This window comes from Cyrtonyx montezumae, unplaced genomic scaffold (genome assembly GCF_038088225.1).
Source record: "Cyrtonyx montezumae isolate F1298 unplaced genomic scaffold, pur_monq_1.0 scaffold_8, whole genome shotgun sequence".
Taxonomy (NCBI): Eukaryota; Metazoa; Chordata; class Aves; order Galliformes; family Odontophoridae; genus Cyrtonyx; species Cyrtonyx montezumae.
In genome coordinates this window covers 105080629-105102834 of record NW_027072089.1, presented here as the reverse complement: position 1 = coordinate 105102834, position 22206 = coordinate 105080629, and the positions used below count along the sequence as shown (strand labels likewise).

General features: G+C 39.0%; 1 protein-coding gene across 5 annotated transcripts in view; it reads left to right on the top strand.

The window, feature by feature from the left end:
* Positions 1–22206, top strand: part of RBMS3 (RNA binding motif single stranded interacting protein 3) — a 706597-nt gene that overhangs the window by 382892 nt on the left and 301499 nt on the right. For all 5 annotated transcript variants that reach the window (XM_065753689.1, XM_065753691.1, XM_065753690.1 and 2 more), the window contains one exon: positions 2906–2964. In XM_065753689.1, coding sequence (XP_065609761.1) covers positions 2906–2964 — 59 coding nt within the window. The remainder of the gene's footprint in view (positions 1–2905; positions 2965–22206) is intronic.

Genomic DNA, 22206 nt, shown 5'->3' with positions numbered 1-22206 from the left:
TTTAAAACTCACGTAAATGAAAGACCATCACCTTTGGAGATGAGGCATAATTTGGTACCACTCTCTATATGTGCAAGAAAGAAACATGTCTGCATTTACAGGAGCAAAATATGTTCCTGATTTCATGCAGCGCACAAGTTAGCATTCTTCATCAGGACTGAAGTTCTGAATACTGTGAAATAATTACTTGAAATATTTAGGAAAATAGTGTCTAAATCAATTCCAACGGCTTTATTGTGGAAGATCTCAGAGTTTATAGTGTTAGGTTAAATTGGCTACATATGGTTAATTGCCTGTAATGGTATTTGTTGTTGTGACACTTCTCAGTACTCAGATGGCTGTATTTGTAAACACATAGGTGGTGTGTGTATAACTATGTGTCGGAGGAAACTTCTGGACTGAACAGGATTGCTTCTGTAAGTGTAATCTCTTGTACAACTAAGGGTTTGCAGGATCACAGTATGCAGCAAATAACTCTGTGAAATCTGTAATAAAAGTGGGGCAACCACAAATGTCTGTCTTTGCTGGCAAGAAATGTTGAGTTCTCACGTGATTTGGATGAAACAACAAACCAATTCATTAGGAGAGACTGAATTGAAATGGAGGCTGGGTGTTAGTTTTTGTTGGCGGAAGTTTAGGTAGGGCTTGTGTTTTATTTGAGGTTGTTGTGGGTTAGCCACTGATTTTTGTTGGATTCTTTTTCCATATATCTGTCAGAGGCCCTTTGCTGTACAAGATGGGCGTGTTTTTGCATGTTTTTCATGTACTTGATTTTAAATCTAAATAAATCAAATAAATGAAGATGTTCTGCACAGGCCAAGTTTCCTGTTGGGTAAACTGCCCCACTGAGCAACCATAAATCACACTGGCAGAGAATTTGACTGTGCTTGCTTAAGATGTGTGCCCTAACATCTTTGAGGCCAAAGTCAACTCCAGGTATTACTGTGAAGAATTATAAAACTAAGTGGAACATAAGTGAGTATAAAGGCCTCAATTCTGAAAACACCTGAGGTTAGAAAAGCATGTGATCTCACAGTTAACATTAAACCTGTTATGTAAGCTCTTGGAGTGGAGCCAGCCATGGCAAAATAGACCTACAGCTACCTGTCCATTTACACATCGTGGTGGGTGTGCACTGGGTTGGGTCTGTTCTCAGAGTACAAAATCCTGCATGTCTACAGAGCCAGAAAAAGATAAAAATAAAAGAGGGGAGGAATATATATATATATAATTATTATTATTATTTTTGATAAAATAATCACTTTTCCGAAGTCACAAAACAAAATTAAAAAAAAAGATAAAGAGTGGTGGTGGCCACTGTTTCAACTGAGTGCTAACATATTACCTCCAGTGTGAAGACTTCAGCTGAGAACTTTGTCTTTAAGGTACAAAATTACTTCAAATCTTTCCTGTTCCCAAGGTATTTAGGCATAATTTAGGTAGGCTGTCCCCAGCCTTTTGTGTTGGTGCTGCTCCCCTTTTATGATATTTAAGTGTTCACTGGGTCCCTGTTTGAAACTCAAAGGTCTCTTTTTCTCCTTAAGTGCATGTTCTATTCCCTCTTTGGTTACCTGTCTGTGCTTTTCTTTTCTTATTAAAAAAAAAATCTTTTATGTATCTTTTTCTTTCTTTTTTCATTTTTTTCTTTCATTTTCTTTTTATATTTCTTTCTTTTTGTAAGTTTGATTTTTATTCCAATTTTCTGCATATATTTATGGAGTTGTAGGTCAGAGAGCATGGAGTACAGTGCTCTAACAGCCCTTTGCTTTTTGTTTTCACTTCTGTATAGTAGTAGGTACGGGTCCTGAGACAAAGAAGAGAACTGTGGCAGGGTTTCCATATCCTGGTTTCTGGAATTTAGGTAGAAGCTACTAATGCCTAATCTATAATGCTTTTAATAAACATTAATCAAATAAAAATTGGTCTGCTGCACTTTGGTGGTCCACAGTCAATGTCCTGTTGATTTCACCCACGTAAAAGAGCATATGTAGTGTTTTGCTTTGCCATTAGAAGATGCAATATTATTATTTTACAGTAATATGTTCTTCATTGGTAGTGAAAGTTGAGTTTTGTGGAGTTTTCCAAATGAAAAGTTTATCTATCATAGTATCTCTAACTGTTAAAATAAATTTGGCAAGGGACATTTTGGAGAAAGGTCTCTTCAGTGAAGCAGGGATTGAGACAAGACAGTGACTTGAGGAATAAAATTAGTTTCCTCATTCTCCTGAAGCATTAGTTCAGCTATAAATGGCCTTCTTCTCTGATCTTTCTCTAGAGATTACTGACAGTGACCATTAAGTCTGCATTTTTAGTTTAAATCTCTGTAAGGTAAAGACATATAGCTGTTCTATGGTTTAATTGCTTAATGTAACAAGTTGTAGCTGCCCAAATTCAAGTTTCGGTGCTGTGCTGTATATGGAAATTTTGATATATTCAAATAAATTTTAGCATTAACCTCAGACCTGGAAGAAGGATATAAATCTCAAAAGTTTCTGTTTATCTAAAACAGAAGTTTAGAGTGTATATACATGTGCATGCATGCAAATAAATGATGATACCTCCTGCATTGTTGTTGGATCTAGTCCATCTGTATTAAAACAAATTTTGCTTGGCAGCTAAGAATGAAAAAAATATTTTCAAGCAAGCCTAACTAACTTAACCAAAGAAGCATCTTCAGCAGTGCTGATGCCATGTGATTGTCTCAGTATCAGACATTTATGTTAGCAAGGCAGTGCAGTGGTCAGAGGTACACAGGCTGTGGCAGAGGAGACGTGCTTTACTATACTTTTAAGAGACCTACTGCTCTTAAAATGTTTTGGATATGTGTTATATATATATATATATTAAAATACAATAACATGTATTTCTGTTTTTTTGTTTGTTTGTTTGTTTGTTTTCTCTTTAGGTATGGGAAAATTGTATCAACAAAGGCAATTCTTGACAAAAACACAAATCAGTGCAAAGGTATGTGCAAGAAATCTGCCCTGTGAGTTCATTTTTGAGTGATTGACTGGTGGCTTGACTGCTAAGGCTATGGCTAGAAAAGTGCAATCAACATAATGTAAAGTATATTGCAAACATATTTAATAATGCCAACGCTTTGAGTTGTGTTTCCAGTAACATTACTCGCTGATTGTTTTCATTAACAAACAAAATGAAAATCACAAGTCAGTACAAGTATCAAATTGCTCTGGCAGATAAGTAAATTACCTTCTGACTACATAGTGCCATCTGATTTGAATGATAGCATCAGTGATTCAAATTGATTTCCTATGTAAAAATGAGAAACCTTTGGGAAAAATTTCCCAAGCAAAACCTGGGTTAATTTTTCTATTTCTCTGAAGTCTTGGTCTACACTACTGGAAGTAGAAGATGTTATTTATGACACAAATAGATCCAGTTGGAATACCGAGATATGACAATGATTCATCTTCCGGTTTTACATTTTTATTTCTTTCTTTATTTTTTACTAGTATCTTAAAAAGCTTTTGAGTGAAATATAGTGTGTTTGATATAGGTATATGTGTATGTATAGCCAAATCTGTAAAGTTAGATATTGGCTAACATGTAGAATTATCTCAGAGCGGGAATCGTTATTTGTTTACCAGTCTGAAAAGCAAGCAGTTGTGTGATGGGGACCTCTGCTTTAAAATGTTTATAACTTTATGCTAGTGATATACAAGAATGTTTTTGGAGTAATAGAATCTGCTCAAGTGGATTCCTCTGATAAGACCGACATTCTGGATTGTATTTCTATATCTGAGTTAGTGAAAACACTGCATATGGAAGTATCTCATTGGTGGCAAGATGAAATCTGAAGATAAGCAGCAGAGAAAGATGTTTGGGCAAACTATGAGAAGGTGCAGAATCCTGCCAGATCCACCAAGGGTGTCCTTGATGTTTGTAGAGGTGCATGCCTTTATCAGTTGCCTGCCAGCAGCAGCATTCATTAGCTACTTGAGAAAGGTAGGTTGGAAAATTGCAGTTTTTAGTCTTAGAAAACACCACCAGCCCAATAGGTTATGAGGCATCGTCAGAAACAGCATTGCCATTCATACATCTGTTTTTGTCTGGACTTGCTTTTCCTGTCCTCGGTGCTCTGCAAATGCAGATTTTTTATAACATCAGTGTCTGTATTACTTCGAGAAACACAGTGATAAACAGGTTTGGTTATTGGTTTTGTTTGTTTGCGTTTTGTTTTGTTTCATGGAGGAATACTCACATGGATGGTGTGGATGAGGATTGCCGTTTCTGAACCAGGAGGAGATGGATGTACCTGGTTGCACTGCCAGGAGGTTTGGGTTTTGGAGGAGTGTGCTATGGGGACCTATAAAGAGAGGAGGACTAGCAGCAAACAAAAGAAGCTGAGCAGATCAAAGGGCTCTGAGCTGGTTTGACAAGGAGGAAGAGTGATGCTCTGAAGTGTAACATGGTAGGAGGGGCTTTGGGTCAGGAGTAGTTGGGATCCTGGAGCAAGAAGGGACCTAGCACTAGAGGAGCTGGAAGGCCTGGATTGCTAATGTGAGAGATAAGACATAGGAGGTCTGCAGTCAGGTAGCTGGGTTAACCCTGGGCCAGGCTGCAGCTAAGACTTTTATATGTGGACAGAAACATGTTCATAAGTTCATAAGTTCATAAATAGGTTGTATTACCTCCTTCCTACCACAATACAAGGTTGAGGTGCTGTCTGTTCTCTTGTGTGTAAACTCTCTCTTTTTTTCATCTTTAGTCTTAAAGTTGTCCATCTGAAATGGAAACACAAAATATGGAGTTGGATTTTAACTGGTTTGTAAATATATTAAATAGTTAAATGGAGCCTATGGAAGGGAGACATTTATTTGCCCCTGCTGATCTTGGCTGTCTGGGACCACTGTAATCTCACTGTAGATACTTCAGTCAGGAGCCTAAAGGTTAATGGAGTGAATCTGGTGGAAACAGGCTAAATGATTGTCCTTATTGTCCTTCGTGCCTTCTCGTTCCACAATAGATGTTTGATTGAAACCACTCCCACAAACATGATATCCCGTGATCTGAGCTTCTTTCAGTTTTCGTTGCCTGCAGTATACAATAAAAGGATGGATTGCCTCAGAAAACAGATCATGAAGAATGTGAATGTTAAAATTTTGAGAAAGACAAACATCTTGGTTTGGCATTCTTTATATTGTAGTCTGTTTTGATATTATTGTAGTTGGAGACGTACAACATTGAGTTAGAATTCTGTAAAAGTTTGCTTTCATGCTGTGTTATTACACTGTAGGGCAGAGAGATATATTTATTTGTATTTGCAGTGATGGATCTTTATGACATAAGTGGTGCCATTAAAAGATCGTAAACATAATTGGATTTATTAACAGAATGCTTCATGGCATAAGAGAAATAGAAGTTTTGCTTCTTTAAATGCTGGCTACAATTTCCTTCCTCTTCAATGAGTTTACTGGGGAAAAAAAAAATAGCCTGACAGGCATCAGATCTGGAAGGGATGTGAGGAGGTCATCTTGTCCATTCCTCTGCCTCAGGCCAGGACCAGTGCTGCCCAAGCCAGGCTGCGGATGTTTGTCTTGCTTGTGCTCAAAGGCTTCCAGTGGTGGAGGCTCCACAAGCTCTTCAGGCAATCTGTGACAGTGCTTCCTGTTCTCACTGTAATAAAGCGTTTCCTAATATCTAACCCAAATCTCCCTTTATGCAATTTGAGCCTATTGCTTCTTTTCTTGCTTCCCAGTGGATATGCAGAACAGTTTATTCCTTTCTTCTTTGCAACAAACATATATTTGAAGACTGCTATGCAACTATCTGATCTGTCTTTAGATTATACATTGGATCTTTCACTGCTTCCTTAGAGGCGATCTGTTTCAAGTTTCTTATTATATTGCACTTCACTGGTCTCTCTAATTAGTTCAGTTCTAAACAGAAGCCCTTAGAGCTGGGCACAGAATGTCAGGCAGCCTGAGTCTGGCCATTTTAAATAGTGTGGAGTTTATCTCATTTGTATTCTGTGTGACCGTTGTTTATTTATACATACAAAGGACTACATATATTTAAAGTATAGATATACTTTTAAGGGTGTTGTATGAGAACATATGGTGTATGAGGGTGTTGCTAAGAGATTCTCAGCAGCCCCCTGGTTCTGTTGTTCTCCTCTCAGGCGTTGCTGCCAGCCAGGCATTCCTTACTGTGCTCTCTTCTTTGTGCTGCTCATTATTCCCTCCTAAGGCTAGTACTTTTCATTTGTCTGCATTGAATTTTATCGTTTTTTTTTTTTCCTGGCTACTCCTTAATTTGCCAAGATTATTCTCAAGCCTTAAGTCCTTCAGAGTGCTTACAGCACTTACCTCTTTAGTATCCTCTTCACAGTTAATAAATGATTTCTATAATCCACTGGACAAGATAATTTGGAAAAGACTGAATAATAACAGGGAGGAACTTCTGAGAAAACCTCAGTATACCAGGTAGTTTTTAATGGTGAGCCATTGAGAACTTTATTTTTAAATTGGGTATGCCTATCAATTTGGCACCTACATCACAGCAGTTTTAGCTAGGTCGTATTTCTTCCATCTCTTCGTGTTATGAGAGGCAACCAAGCTTATTGAAATATACAGTATTTGCTTCTCCATGAGACATAGTTACCTATGTTTAGATGGAGATGCAATGTGACATTTACTCTTTCTAATCAATGCTGTGTGGTACTCATCACCTGGTGCCTTTTGAGGGACTGTGAATTGGTTTATATACTATTTGTACAAGGATTTTTCCAGAAGCTGAATCTAAGTTGACGTATCTCTAATTCACTGGGGCCTACATCCAGTCCTTTAAATCAAGTGTATGAACAGTAGGCATTTTGTTTGCTCCTTCCCAGTCTTTTGGTTATCACACATCTTTCTCAAAGTATGAACTATCCTGTTAAATGATCCCATAATCCTCTGATGTTTATGCAGTGAGGAAGATTATATTCATGTCAGTTATAGAAGAAATCTTGTTATTGGAGATTTCAGAATCTATTTCAGCTTCATTGATATTTTTTCCAAGGTGTAGAGTAGACCTAAAGATATAAAATAGTGAATACAACAAAGAGATTGTTTCAAATACCACATGTATAAATGTGCAGATTGGTTAAAACATACTTCTTGTTAGCAAAAAGTGTCAGATTTCCTCTTTGAAAAGTGAGGAAAACACTGAAAAAAGAGCATTAAGTCACTCTTGAGTATCCGTAGTGATACCTGCTACATTCCCAGCATGCTGAGGAATAGTGTTATCTGAGGATTTACTCCTGGTATGAATTAAGCAGTCGGTCCAAAGAAATCATATATGCTTCAAGGGGGTTAACAAGGGAATTCTTTTGATGTAACTTCTCATTTAAAGATTAGTCTTTGTTGGTGGCATAAGTACTAAGTGAGACATACTAGAAGCAAGAATTCACTCTGTAAGAGAACAACATATAAAACAAAATAAGCAGAGTCATGACAAAATAGGCAGAAATCAATGAACAAAGCAGGCAACAATCACATATGGAGAATAATGAAAAACAGACACATGATTCATTCAGATGTTCAAACACAAAAATCCTAATGAACAAGTTGGAGAGTTTTGGCTGCTTTTGCTTTTTCCCTCTCTCTCCCTCTTCCCCTTGCGCATTTCCCTTCTGGGCCTACTGTACTTGCTAATTTAAAAAGTAGGGGAAATTAAATAAAAGAAGCCATTCAAGGGACGTGTTAATCTGAAACACGTAGGCTCTTCTCTTTCCAGCACTCGCCCCTTGCCCTCTCCAGCCTGGCTCGCCTTTGATAGACCTACGTGCTTGGAGCAGAGGGAATGAGTAATAGTTGTTTCACAGTACAGTTTCCATACCTCATAGCAATGGAATACAGAACAGTTAATCTGCCAAATACACAAGCCCATTTCTTAGAGTATGAATTACTGTCATCTGCATCTGCCCTTGCAGACACTTTAATTGCATGCATACAGATTTACTCCTGGTTTAATCAGGAGCTCACATTATTTTGAGCATTTCACTAGGACCTTAGAATATCGTCCTGGAAAAATGATTGAAAGTCTCAAGTCCAACCTGTGGGAATTCTTTTTTTTTTTTAATAAATAAAAACTATGAATCACAGTAATCTGTACAAGACAAACACTTCAACTGCATATTCTTCATTTTATATGTATTCCTTTTTTCAAACAGAACATGACTTGATTTGTTCAATAGAAGTGTTTGTCGTAAGAGAAAAATGGGTCTACATGGAGAACTATAGAGACTCCGTTTATACTTTTAATATTTCATTATGACATTTTTTCTTGTCAATAAGTGTTAGTAATGATCTGTTTAGTTTTAAAATTCAAAACCTGAGAATGTAGATACACATTCATTAGGGTTGCAGTGGGTTTATGGTCAAAACATGCCATTAGCCATTAGGTTATCTGTGATAACTTACCATATATCACATGCAGTTTTATTTCTCTAGTTGCCCTGCTGTTTTTAGACCAAGACTTAAACTTTGCTGTGACCTTTTTCATAAACGGAGAGTTTGTATAACAAAAACAGGATAACTGGAGTCTTATTTTAAGCATTGGAGATAATTGGAATGGAGTGATGAAGTGCTGCTTCCTAACTCCCCAGAGAAATCTGTCCTGCCTTGTGTTTTAAGTCAATGGCACTACTCAGCTGCTTAAGTTTACCAGCATCCTTAAATACAGTGATCATTTGGAGCTTAATGATGAGGAAGTTTCCACTCTAATGTTCTGATAAACAGAACTGTGTAGCATATAACAGATATACACCAGGATGTATGTTAGGCTATATACTTAGATAATTTTAAATTGTGCATTTTTCTTCAAATATGCTATAATGATTAGGGTTTATTTGTGATCAATCGAATGTATGCATCTTTCCCTACGCATTTATTATTTTCTGTTCTTGGTTTTATACTTGCAGTGGCAGAATTTGATTGTGACTAGCAACATGAAGCAAGTCGATGTGAAAGCATTAGCTAGCAAAGAAACAGCTAAGCTGCCTAGAAAACTGCTTTGTTAATTTTATTTATTGGGAATAAGCTCAAATTGCAATAACTGTGCTCTGTTATTTATGATTCTCGGAATAGCCATTTTGAGAGGGAAAAAAATCCAGTCAAGTAGGTCTGTGCCTGATCACAGACTGTAAACTGTTCACACCAGGAGGCCATGCACAGCGTGTTTCAAGGGGAAATGGATCTCGTAGAAAGTAAATAATTTGTGAAACAGACTTATTTAATTTTGAAACTCTAGACTGGTGTAAAAATAAATCAATCCTATTTTCGATGTTGGAATAGACAATAGATGCAACTTTGTGTGTGTTAATTTTGTTTGCATTTTCTTCTTTCTCTCTTTTTGTTCCAAAGTTTTACGTAATAAATGGCACAAGAGTTCAGAAGTTATTAAAAGTGTAGCAACATGGAATGTTTTAATTTGGTGGCTCAGAAGACAGTGAGGCATTTGAGAAGGCTGGTTAGATGGTGAGTGTGGGCACGCACTTGACAAGTTTTATGTACGGCTCTGCTAATCCTTCTCTGCCTGTAGCAGTCCCAGCTCACTGAGTCACTAGTTTCTTAAACAGAGAGTATGAAATACACAGTGGTGCCAATTTTTGTTTGCAAACTAGTTGACAAATCCAAAGAGTCTTCACTGGTGCCTCCAGGTCAGTCCTGCTGCTGAGGTAGCACATAGTAGTATAGTGTTAGTACCCACTGGAAGTAATGTTGAGTGCTCTTTCCATTCGTCACTTGTTCTGGGAAACTTTTACTGGGAATATTTTAAAAAAATGTTTCTTCCTTAAATGTCTAATTGATTTTTTGTTGGTTTGTTTTGAAAAGTTAAAAAAAAAAAGCCAATTTACCATGCTAAATATATTTTTGAAGTCTTGATATACATAAAAACATCATGAAAATGGCTGCTTAAAACTTTTAAATGTCTGAAGTTTTTTCTGTCTTTTTTTTTGTTATTTTTAATTTTGCTTCACTTCTTTGAGAAAAGCTGTGAGCTGGAGAATTACTATTATTATTTTTTTCACTTTAAAGTAAAAAACTGGTATTATGTAACCACATGAGACTTGGACCCTAGTCTCTAGAAAAACACTAAGCAGGCATATGTCAGAAGATGAAAAGAACTGGCAATAAGAAACCATGAGATTGTTCACACAACAGGGAAGTGTTTTAAGTTCACAACCTACCATGTCCAATAGACGTATGTTTGGTCTGCAGGCTCATGAACTGTGGTGCTGGTCTATAATTATGACTGAATTTAAAAAACATAGAGTTCTACAGGGAAAACAAAAGTGTGCATATTCAAAAATATATAAGGTGCCATCCCTTTTTAACTAACTGGTGATGTTTCTGTATGTTCTGGTAACATAAAGAGGCAGTGACACTCAGTAGGAGCGTATGATGCTATCAGATGAAGTATTTTCCTGGCACTTCTTCCCTTGGCCAGTGGATCCTGGATGTTCCTCGGCAAATGTGCAAGTATTTTTACAGAATCTCACTTTACTTTAGATGTAGCTATCCTCCCATTTGCATGCTTCTGAATGCTTCCCACATCTGCTATAATGAAACAGAAGAGGATTTGATGAGTCGTGCTGAGCAAGTCCCTGTAGCAGGAGCTTGCCATCACTGGCTGCCTTCATTCCATGGTGAGGACCTGAGATGTACTTGCTTCCATATCTGTAAAATGTTGCTGCTCTTCAGAAAACAGATCTGGCTGCATAGAAACTGTGCTCTATCTCAAGCAAGTCCTTTAAAAATCACTTATTGAGTTTAAAGCCAGGTCCTCTACAGATGAAACTCCTTTCTAATTAGTTCCCTAGACGCTGTCGTAAACAGCTCCTTTGCAATTAAGGAAAATATTTCCTGGGTCATTATCTTTTCATAAATGAACTCATAGCCTAGCAGATATTTTCTGTAAGGAGACCCAAGGTGCTTAAGTATTCTGTGACGTATCTAATCTGTGATTATTCTTAATTTACTGCTTCCAAAATTTGCAGACCCGTATCACTGGCAAATAATTGGTTTGATTTTTTTTTTCCATCTAGAGAAATAAAAAAGTAAAATTTCCATTTATACGCAGTGATTAATGTTTTGAGTCATTGGTCTGTAGAAGACTTTGCCAATAGCTTGGCATGTGTTTGAAGTGCATTTTGGGACTGGGTAATGTTAGCAGACTCTTAGCGGTCTCAGCAGACTTGGAAATATCTATTTCATATCACATAACTGAATAGAAGAGAATTTTTGTGTCTTGAAAAAGCAGCTTGCAATCAGCTCTGTTGAAACCTTACTTGTAATGCATTGGCTTTTTAAACTGTCTCGCCAAATCACTTTGCTTAAACTTGAACTTCTGTATGTTTTCTGATGCCATTATGCAGCAACTCAAATCTCAGTAGCTGTGTTTGGACACTGGTTTCTTGAAGGAAGATCAGATTTCCCAAAAGCAACATTATTTTGCTGAGAAGTTAGCTGTTAAAAAGTTTTAAGACCTTTAGCAAGTAAGAGCTGAATGTTGGAAGCCCCCAAGCAGTCATAGAGGAGGACATTACCCTGCTCCTGACTTCTGCTAGAGCAGATTCCAGCACATGCTCTCAGAGTACACTGCATATGCAAAACAAATGCTTACTTGTTATAGTAACAATTTGATAATAAATCCCATCAATAGACTCTTACTGAATATGGCTACTCAACAGGAACCACTCTGAATCAGATCTGTTAATTATAGCATGACTTAACTTTTGCATTGTGCCAGCGATCAGAAAAAGTCATCATTTTGAATTTTCCCCTATTAATGCACATCCCTGGCTTTTCTTTAGATTGGTAGAACTATTTTACCCAAGTGAATTAAGTAAATGTTCTCTTTTGTGGATGATAATACACTGTGAATGTAAAACACTAATAGACCATGCCATCATTTTTATTAAATCTCCTTTTCTGGGCATTTGGGGGTTGCTGAAGTAGGAATATATGTGCAGCACTGGAGAAAAATGATAATCTCTCACAATAAAGATGTGGCTCAACACCAAACCAAGATTCTATCCAAACTAGTTCTGGAGTCAGAACGGTTGGGCACTTTGAATAATTGCTCCATCTATTTAGGTTATGGCAAGCATATAGATATAGAGTGTTAGGTGCTAATCTGTGGTATATAGCACAATTGTTTTTTACATAAATCAATTAAAAAGCAGCCTTGTCTGATGGATTTAAGAAAACACCAGTGTCTGCTATTAATTTTGGGTAGCACAAATAATCGTAGCACTTTGAATTTAGTTGAATGACATTTTTAAAAACACTGAATTTTCAAAAAATAAAAAGAAAAATATAAAAATAAAAAGGCAAAGAAAACCCTAAACCAGTCTGTCATTCCTAAACTTGTAGTGATTTTTTTTTTCAGTCCATAATGTTTTGTGGAGACCTAAATTTATACATGGGAAAAGGTGGAGTCCACATTAGGGCTGGTAGAAACAGCCCTACTTGATGACATAGTTCTTCTCTGAATGGGTCTTCCTCAGCACCAATGGTGGGCTGATGTTTTCTTCCATTAGATGGCAGTGGTGTGATATATGGTCACTGTGAACCCCTCAAATTACAAGTTTGATTAAAAAATTAGGAATTATTCAGTCTTTCTCTTTAAAAATAGAATGATCTGTAAATGGCCAAGTATCCAAGCTTTCTTTTTTGTATGGTGTTTTTTGTTTGGTTTGGTTTGGTTTGGTTTGGTTTTGTGTTGTTTACAAAGAGTTTTTATAAGTTACTGTCCAGTTTCAAGCAAATGTGACAGAGGTCTGGGATTTCAAACACAACAGTTAATGCATTTTTTCAGATGATGGGTAGCTATTTAGAGTGGAGACTCAATGCTCCTGTGGGAGGAGTGAGTTTACTTCTTATCCACTTCATTTAACCACAGAAAACTTCTGCTTCCTCATCTATGGTTGAGCAAGACCTCCCACTGTTCTTGCCCAACAAATAATTTGGAAAGGAGCTATGGATGTTTGAGGGGAGGGTGAAAATAGGAAGAAATATTTGGGAATGGAAATCTGTGTAACAGGAGCAAGTTATAGTGTCACTGTCAGGTTTGGGACATTGGAAGAGGAGCAAAATGCAAGGCTCAAAAAATATAAGAAAAAATGTAATTTCTCATAGAATATTACGTTATATTCTGAATAAAAGAGAAATAACCATTATGTTAAAAATTTCATTTTATTTTTTTAATATGATCGCTTTAAAGATTATTCAGACCTATACCCTTGTTGCTTGTGTTATTAGTCATGGTGTTGTTATTTATTAACTTATTAAATATGGAGCAGTAAACACTATTTATTTTTAAATGAATTAAAATGGACTTGCTGCCCTTCAGTTTTTTATTAATTGAATATTTTTGCTAAGCTATTTGCTTTCAGAGCAAAGGCTGCAGTCAGGAGATGGGGGTCAGTGGGGCCTCCATTTAAATGCATGTTATCTTTATGTTAATTGCCTGCATATTTAGACAACCAAGCATGTCACTTTGCAGAAAGTAAAGGTTCTTGTGGTCAACCTTTAATTGTGGAACAGCAAGAAAAAGTCTGAGTGACCTGTTTGCCTGAGGTATCCTGGTTGCTCTTGTCAGTCGCTTCAGCTCACAGTAAATTGCAAGGTAAATTCTACATAATTGATGGAGTGTATTTTTGAAAAGCCCTCCAAATCAGAAGTTTAATTATTGTTTATTTCTTGCATATTATCCTAGTAGTTCTTTCCTTTTTAATAAAAATAAATTTTATTGCTAGTTATTAGAGAAAAAAATTATTAGAGAAAAAAATCATGAAACATATTAAAATTGCTTTAGATTTTGGAGGTAGATGTATATTTATCAGTTTGGGTGAGTGAGAGTTCTTACATCAGAAAGAATTGCATAGCTCCTGCTAGGTATGCTCTAGTTTCTTGGACTGCTACAGTAGAAGTTTTAAAATAGCTGCACTTAAAGCAGAAGGTGTATGTTTGCAACAAGGCATTCTGAGATTTCTGGAATTGAAAACTATCTTGCAGCTCTTTCTTGTGTTTTCCCTAGTGTCTAGTTACGAGATTGAGGTTTTTGGAACTTGGAATATTTCAGATTGTTACTTCTGTCAAATTTGGACAGGCTGGACAAGCTGGAGAGTTGGGCAGAAAGCAACCAGATGAGGTTTAACATGATGAAATGTAGAGTTTTGCTCCTAGGGAGGAATAACGGCATGCACCAGTATAGGATGATCTCTGGAAGTCTCTTCTAACCCCTGCAATTTTGTAGTTCGTTTGAATAGGCCAGGGCCTACAGAGAAAGATAAGCAGACATTTCTGCAGTTTGTTCTTTTTCTTATTTCTTTCTCCTTTTATAATAATTTTTAGTATTCAGATGGCTTTAAAAAAAAAAAAAAAGATACAGGAAAACCAAAGTCAATATTACTATGGATTGCAAAGTGCATCATTTTAAAATGAGAAGCTGAAATTTTCTTCTATGTGCATTATCTAAATTTACCTACATTTAATTTCTTCTGCTGCTTTATTATCCATCCACTTATTATAATAAGGTTCTTCTGCAGTTATTCACAACTGCCTCACCTTGTTTTCTCTCTCAAATGATCTTTTCACCTCTTTCCTTAGCCTCTTCTCATCTACTTTTAGAAAAATAGTTTGTGCAGTATGGGTCCCATCAGAGCTCCATGTGGAAGTCCCATTGGTGCTCTTCCTGTGCTGTAAGAAAAAACATGCCCTCCTCTCTCTGTTTTTCTCTACTTACCAGTTGTTTATCCAATGATTTTTCCTCTTATGCCATGACTGCTTAGCTTCCTAAGAAACCTTTGTTGACGACCTGTCAAATGCCTTTTAGAGATCCAAGCAGAGTGTATTAGCCAGATCACCCCTATCCATTGGCTTGTTGACCTTTTCAAAGAACTCCAGTAGGTCAGTGAGGCAAACCCACACAAAGCCAGACTAACTCTTTCCATATATTGTATTTCCAGTGATTTGACTATTTCTGTAATTTCGGACAATTTGGTACCAGGCTTACAGACCTGTGGATATGTGGATCTCAAGTGGAATCATTTAATAATAGTGTCACCACACGTGTCACCTCCCTAGTCCTCAGTACAAAGTGGGTTTTAGAAAGAAGCTTTACACCACTTAGTAGCGTGTGTAGTCAGCGACTGCGCCAGCTATGTTTGAACAGGCAGGGTGAGTACCATCTGTTGTTGCAATTTGTTACTGTTCACTTTTGTCGATTTGTCCCATAACCTATCTTCCCTGTGGTCATTTCAAATTAAGAGTTGCATCTGTTCTTCAGGGCTTCCTAAGCAGCTGCTCTGTGAAATAGCACCTAAAAATGTTATTTTTGCATCATATCCCATTTTGCCCAGTCTGCGTAGGGATAATTGAAGTCCCCTGTGTGCGTTCTGTTTCCTGCCTTTATTGCTTTTTTACATTTTTCTGTATCTCTTAATGGTGCTATTGGTGTTGCCCTTGTGGAAAACTCCATAGTACAGGATCAGTCCTCCAGTAATGCAAAATTATCATTCTTTCATATTTATGTTTTGCACTTTGGTCCTATGGTTCTGTGTTACTTGCTGCCAGGCTTTACCTGATCATGGTGTTATGACCCACTCTGTGCCTTGCTTGTTTTGTCTATCTGTTGTTATCTGCTTATTACCTTACTTTCACCATATTTCCTAGTATCTGAGTGTTTTCTTACTGGACAATGTATCCCAGTTCACCCATCTTATTTCAAGGCCATCAATCATCTCAGTAGCCACTAGTATTCTGTTTTGTTGTCAGTGCCACGTTTAAGTGATTCTCTAGTCACTTCCCATCCCAGTTTGTCTACTTCTGTTCACCATCCTGTTTTGTTTGCAGTAGGAATAGATGTGGTTATCACCCTCCGATTGATTGTCTCTGAGTTCACAAACTCTCCCATCTGTATGCTGAGTGGGATTACTGTCCCTGCAACCTGCTCCTTCCTTCTGGTTAGCCCTTGCTTCTAGCAGTTTTTTGCCAAATGATTCCAAGTCAGAAGCTATTAGTTGGGAAGGTCCAATCCAGCATCATATCTCTTCTCATCATGACCACCTGAATGCTACTGTGAACCTCTGAAGGCCTAATGTATCCATGTGCACATCTTTTCCAATGGGGAAGTCATAGGAATAATAGTTAGCATAGGAAGCTGGTTAATCCCTATTGTACTTAATTTCTTCTCTCACTGTTTGATGGAGTAGTTCCTACAGCTGCTGTCTACCCAGGTCACATGTTCAGTCTTTTCTTCTGTGAAAGCTAGAGTTGTCTTCTCCTTCCACCCAGACTCAAAGTCAAGCTCTTACAATCTCATCTAAGTTCTCAAAAATGTTGGAATTCTCCTTAATTAAAAGAGTGTAGTAAAGGATGGGATTTTCAGATAGGAAAGGTGCTGTCTATGAAGAAATCAGTGTCAGATATTGGGTGGGGAAAATGTGTGCAAAATCCTGACAGTGAGAATCAATGAGAGTATACAGGCCATGGTGAAATTACAGTTGAAAAATGTTTGAGTGTTTTCGACCACAGCCTCTCAGGCTGAAGTGGGGGTACCTGTCTGTCCTGCCCTCAGCCAAACTGACTGGCTGCTTTGGGGTGCTTTTGAAGGAAAATGGGAGCTGCAGTGGTCTCTGGAAACAGCTGAAATGCCAAGGAGCAGAATCTGGAGGAGTGAAGACTGCTGTGTTGAACTCCTTTCTTGCAACTTGCTTGTGTATTTGCCAGTGTGAGGTCTAGAAAGTGTGTGTAGTTTCACATATTAAAGAAAATAAAATGACTTCAAAATCAATTTTGTCAAACCTGTCAAAGTTAGCCTCTGTGTTTTAGGAATGGTGAATAAGACAGAGGAATGGATATGAAATGCTCCTCTGTTATTTTAACTGGAAGTTGAGACTATCGCTCAGTCATCTCATATTAATAAGGCTCATAAGAAAATGGGATTTTCAGATTATGATTTTAAAGCCCCATGTACCCACTGTGTTTTAGGGAAGAGTGAAAGCACATGTTGCCTACAAGTCTAAGTGAAACCAGAGATTTCATTTCAGCTTAGGCAGTCTTTACTGATACTCCACTCCTGGGTTTGGCAATCTTGGAAGGAAGAAGAGAATTGGAATGAATGTAAAAGAGGAGAAATTTTCCAGTCAACATTTGGTTTGAATTTGCATATAACTTAAATATATATATATATATATATATATATATATATTTATTTATCTTCACACACAGCTTTTATTTTATATGCTGCATCACTGTGTCTGAATCCTTATTTTATCCTGATAAATTAAGATCTAAAGGGAGAAAACTTTGCAATACAAAGAAGTTTTGATTGTAATATATTTATTTATTTCACGAATTAGGTATCACTTAAAATGCCTTCATAAGACAAAAAACTGAAATGAGATGTGTTACAGCTTATTTTGTCTGAACTTGGCATACACATGGTAGGCTGCAGGTCTAGTCTGTGCTATTTAAGGGACTGTAAGAAAATCTCTGAGTTAGGGTGAAGAACATCTTTAGTTTTCATAGAATGATTTAGATTGAAAAGGACCTTAGTGACCTTTTTATTCCAACCCCCCATGGGTTGGACACCTCCACTAGACCAAGATGTATAAAGCCCTGTTCAACCTGACCTTAAGCGTTTCAGGGATGGGGCATCCACAGCTTCTCAGAGCAATCTGTTTCAGAGCTTCACCACCCTCATAGGAAAAATATATATATATTTCCAAATATCTGGTCTGAACATACCCTTTCTTAGTTTAAAAACCATTATCCTTTGTTCTGTTGCAACGTTCCTTGATGAAGAATCTCTCAAACTTTCTTGTAGTCCCTCTATGGGTAGTGGAAAATCACTGTGAAGTCCCCTCAGAGCCTGCCCTTCACCAGGCAGAACAAATTGTGCTCCCCCAGCTTCTCGTAGGAGAGATGCTCCAGCCCTCTCATCATCTTCATGACCTTCCTCTCAACTCGCTACATGGCTGTTGTTGCAGTCTGTTGGTTCCAGCTCATGTTTTAAGACATCAATTGCTCTGCGTAGAGCAGTGTTGTGAATGAGCTTGCAATACATGTTTAGATAAGGACTGCTCCAAAAATAATACCTCCTATTCTATTATGTTTGCCCATGATATCAGAGCTGAATGTTGGTTGTTATGGCAGTAGAGACTGTACCTCCCCCCCAGTAATCTGTTATGTGTCATTGTCATGTGACAGATGGGAGCAGAGGAGCAATCTGACAAGTGCGTATGAAGCAAAGGTGTAGAAATGAATTTCCTCCATGTGGAAAAAACTGAACCCACCGACTTTCGTAGATGCTTACTGAATGTTTATGGAAACCAAACAGTGGATGTGAGCACACTGAGGTGGTGGGTGGTGCATTTCAGCAACAAAGTTATCACAGGAGATGAGAAGCAGTGTGTAATCTCCGCTGGTGCAGATTGCTGTGAGCACAGCATGCAGGCTCTTGGTCATGGCTTGTGAAAAAGCATAGCTAACAGCAGTGACTATGTTAAAAAGTAATGTTTTGTAGCTGAGAATTTGCTCCATCCATTAGCTCCATTAGTGTTGTACACTCCGTATCTATTGTAATTTCTACAGAAATAAATAGGAGGAATTAATTCCAGAATGACCCATGTTTGTGTGTGTTTCTGTATACATTACATATAAATAATATGTATATATATTTAATTCAAAGTCCAAGTATCAGTCCATGTCATGTAATACATTGCATCGTTATAATAGAAGAATAGACAGTTGTGAGCTTTCTGACATATCAGATCACAAGTCATAACTCAAAAATAGTAACTATAAATATAACTGTGGCCTAGTCATAAACTTTCCTAGAAAGAGTAATTTAATTATCAATGACAATGTAGACATTGACATTTGAAGCTGAGAGTAGGGTTCAACTCATTAACTTTTCCATTTTGCATGTGTCCTTTACTCTGCAGTCTGAATTTTCCGAGTATAAAAAGGGTCACATTAGAATGTGTATTGTTAGTATAAGATACATGCTGAAACACGTTTCTGATGAGGACCTTGAGTTTTACTAAAATCAGTCTTCATAGAACACGTGTGAGCTCTGGAGTTTCTCATTTCATTTTAGTATAAAGAATACATAGGCTCACTATTGTTAGACTTGCGTATGCTAACATGTATACTGAGCCCTACACTTTAGTATTTTTTGTAGTACTCTTAGAAATATCACAAGCCTGAGGATATGTCTGAAAAGCTTCCTCTCCTTTTAATGATAAGTTCATAAGTTCATAAGGTTGGAAGGGACCTATAAGATCATCTAGTCCAACCATCCTCCTATCACTATCTCTACCCAACTACTAAATTAAGTCCTTAAGCACCTCATCTAAACGCTTCTTGAACAGCGCTAGGGATGGTGCCTCAACCACCTCCCTAGGCAGGCCATTCCAGTGCCTGACCACTCTTTCAGAAAAGAAATGCTTCCTGAGGTCTAATCTAAATCTTCCCTGGCGCAACTTGTGGCCATTCCCTCTCGTCCTGTCATTACTTATCAGGGAGAAGAGGCCTACCCCCTCCTCACCACAACCCCCCTTCAGGAAGTGGTAGAGTGCTATAAGGTCTCCTCTGAGCCTCCTCTTCTCCAGACTAAACAATCCCAGCTCCCTCAGCCGCTCCTCATAAGACTTGTGCTCCAGGCCCCTCACCAGTTTTGTTGCCCTTCTCTGAACACGCTCCAGGGCCTCAATGTCCTTCTTGTAGTGAGGGGCCCAAAACTGAACACAGTACTCGAGGTGCGGCCGCACCAGAGCTGAGTACAGGGGGATGATCACCTCCCTGCTCCTGCTGGCTACACTATTTCTAATACAGGCCAGGATGCTGTTGGCCTTCTTAGCCACCTGTGCACACTGCCGGCTCATGTTGAGCCGAGCATCAACCAACACCCCCAGGTCCTTTTCCTCTCTACATTCTTCAAGCCATTCTGCCCCAAGCCTATAGCATTGCATGGGGTTATTGTGGCCAAAGTGCAGGACCCGGCACTTGGTCTTATTGAACCTCATCCCATTTAGCTCAGCCCAGCTGTTCAGCCTATCCAAATCCCTCTGAAGGGCCTCCCTACCCTCAGGCAGTTTGACACATCCTCCCAGCTTTGTGTCATCTGCAAACTTACTGAGGGTACACTCAATTCCCTCATCTAGGTCATCAATAAAGATATTAAACAAGATGGGCCCCAAAACTGACCCTTGGGGGACACCACTCGTTACAGGACGCCAGCTGGACTTAACTCCATTAACCACTACCCTCTGGGCACGGCCCTCCAGCCAGTTCTCCACCCAGAGAAGAGTGAACCTGTCCACACCACGGGCTGCCAGTTTCCTTAGGAGAATACTGTGGGAGACCGTGTCAAAGGCCTTGCTGAAGTCCAGGTAGACTACATCAACAGCCTTTCCCTCATCTACCTGTCTGGTCACCCAGTCATAGAAGGAGATGAGGTTGGACAAGCACGACCTGCCCCTGGTGAACCCGTGCTGGCTGGGTCTGATCCCTTTATTGCCATGCACGTGTCGTGTGATCTCCCTCAATATCATCTGTTCCATAACTTTCCCTGATACCGAGGTCAGGCTGACAGGCCTGTAGTTCCCCGGGTCTTCCTTACGGCCTTTCTTGAAGATGGGAGTCACATCGGCAAGCCTCCAATCTTGTGGGACCTCTCCAGATAACCAGGAATGCTGATAGATGGCAGAAAGTGGCTCGGCAATCACCTCTGCTAGCTCCCTCAGCACCCTTGGGTGGATCCCATCTGGCCCCATGGACTTGTGGCAGTTCAGATGGAGGAGAAGATCTCTGACCGTCTCTGCTTGAATCACAGGGGGTGCATTATGCACCCCGTCCCGGACTTCCAGGTCAGGGCAAGTACCATGTGGACAACTGTCCTGTCTATTAAAGACAGATGTGAAGAAGGCATTGAGAACCTCAGCCTTTTCCTTATCATCTGTGGTTATATTGCCTGCCTCGTTGAGTAAAGGAGGGAAATTTTCCTTAGTTTTTCTCCTGCTGTTAATATATTTGTAAAAGGGTTTCCTGTTCTCCTTTACAGCAGTAGCCAGCCTAATTTCAAGCTGGGCTTTAGCATTTCTAATTTTCTGCCTGCAGATCTTGGCCAGTTCTCTGTAGTCACCCCAAGTAGCCTGACCCATCTTCCAGAGGACATAGACTTTCCTTTTCTCTCGGAGTCTCAACAAAAGATCCCGGTTCATCCACACTGGTCTTTTGCTCCTCCGGCTTGACTTACAGGACTCCGGGACTGCCTGCTCCTGTGCCTTTAAGATTTCCATCTTGAAGAGCATCCAGGCTTCCTGGACCCCTTTACCCTTCAGGAGCAAGTCCCAAGGGACCCTTGCAACAAGTGTCCTGAACAGGTCAAAGTCTGCCCTCCGGAAGTCCAAGGTAATAGTTTTGCTAGTCACCCTCTTGACGGCACCCAGAATAGCAAACTCCACCATTTCATGGTCACTCTGGCCAAGACAATCTCCAACCTTCACATCCCCTACTAGTCCTTCCCTGTTAGTGAAAAGTAGGTCAAGCAAGGCATCTCCCCTGGTAGGCTCTTGCACCAGCTGAGTCAGGAAGCAATCATCCACACATTCTAGAAATCTCAAGGACTGCTTCCTCTGCGCAGTATTGTATTTCCAGCATATATCAGGGAAGTTGAAGTCCCCCATGAGAACGAGTGCTGGCCATCGTGCAACATCTACGAGTTGTTTATAGAACATCTCATCTATTTCTTCATCCTGACTAGGTGGTCTGTAACAGACCCCCACCACGATGTCACTCCTAAGGACTATCCCCCTGATCCTTATCCATAGACACTCTACTTTGTCATTTCCAACCACTAGTTCTTCAACATCAAAACACTCTTTGATATAGAGAGCTATGCCACCACCCTTTCTTCCCTGTCTATCCCTTCTGAAGAGCTTGTAGCCATCAATCCCAGTATTCCAGTCATGGGAGAGGTCCCACCATGTTTCTGTAATAGCTACAAGGTCATAGTTAGCCTGCCTCACAATGGCTTCAAGCTCTTCTTGTTTATTGCCCATGCTGCGTGCATTGGTATAGATGCACTTCAGCTGAGATATCTGCCTCACCCCTTTTTTCAGCACAGCCTCCTTAGGCTCTTTACTGGAGAGCCCTGTTTTATCCCCTTCCCCCGTCAGGGGGAACA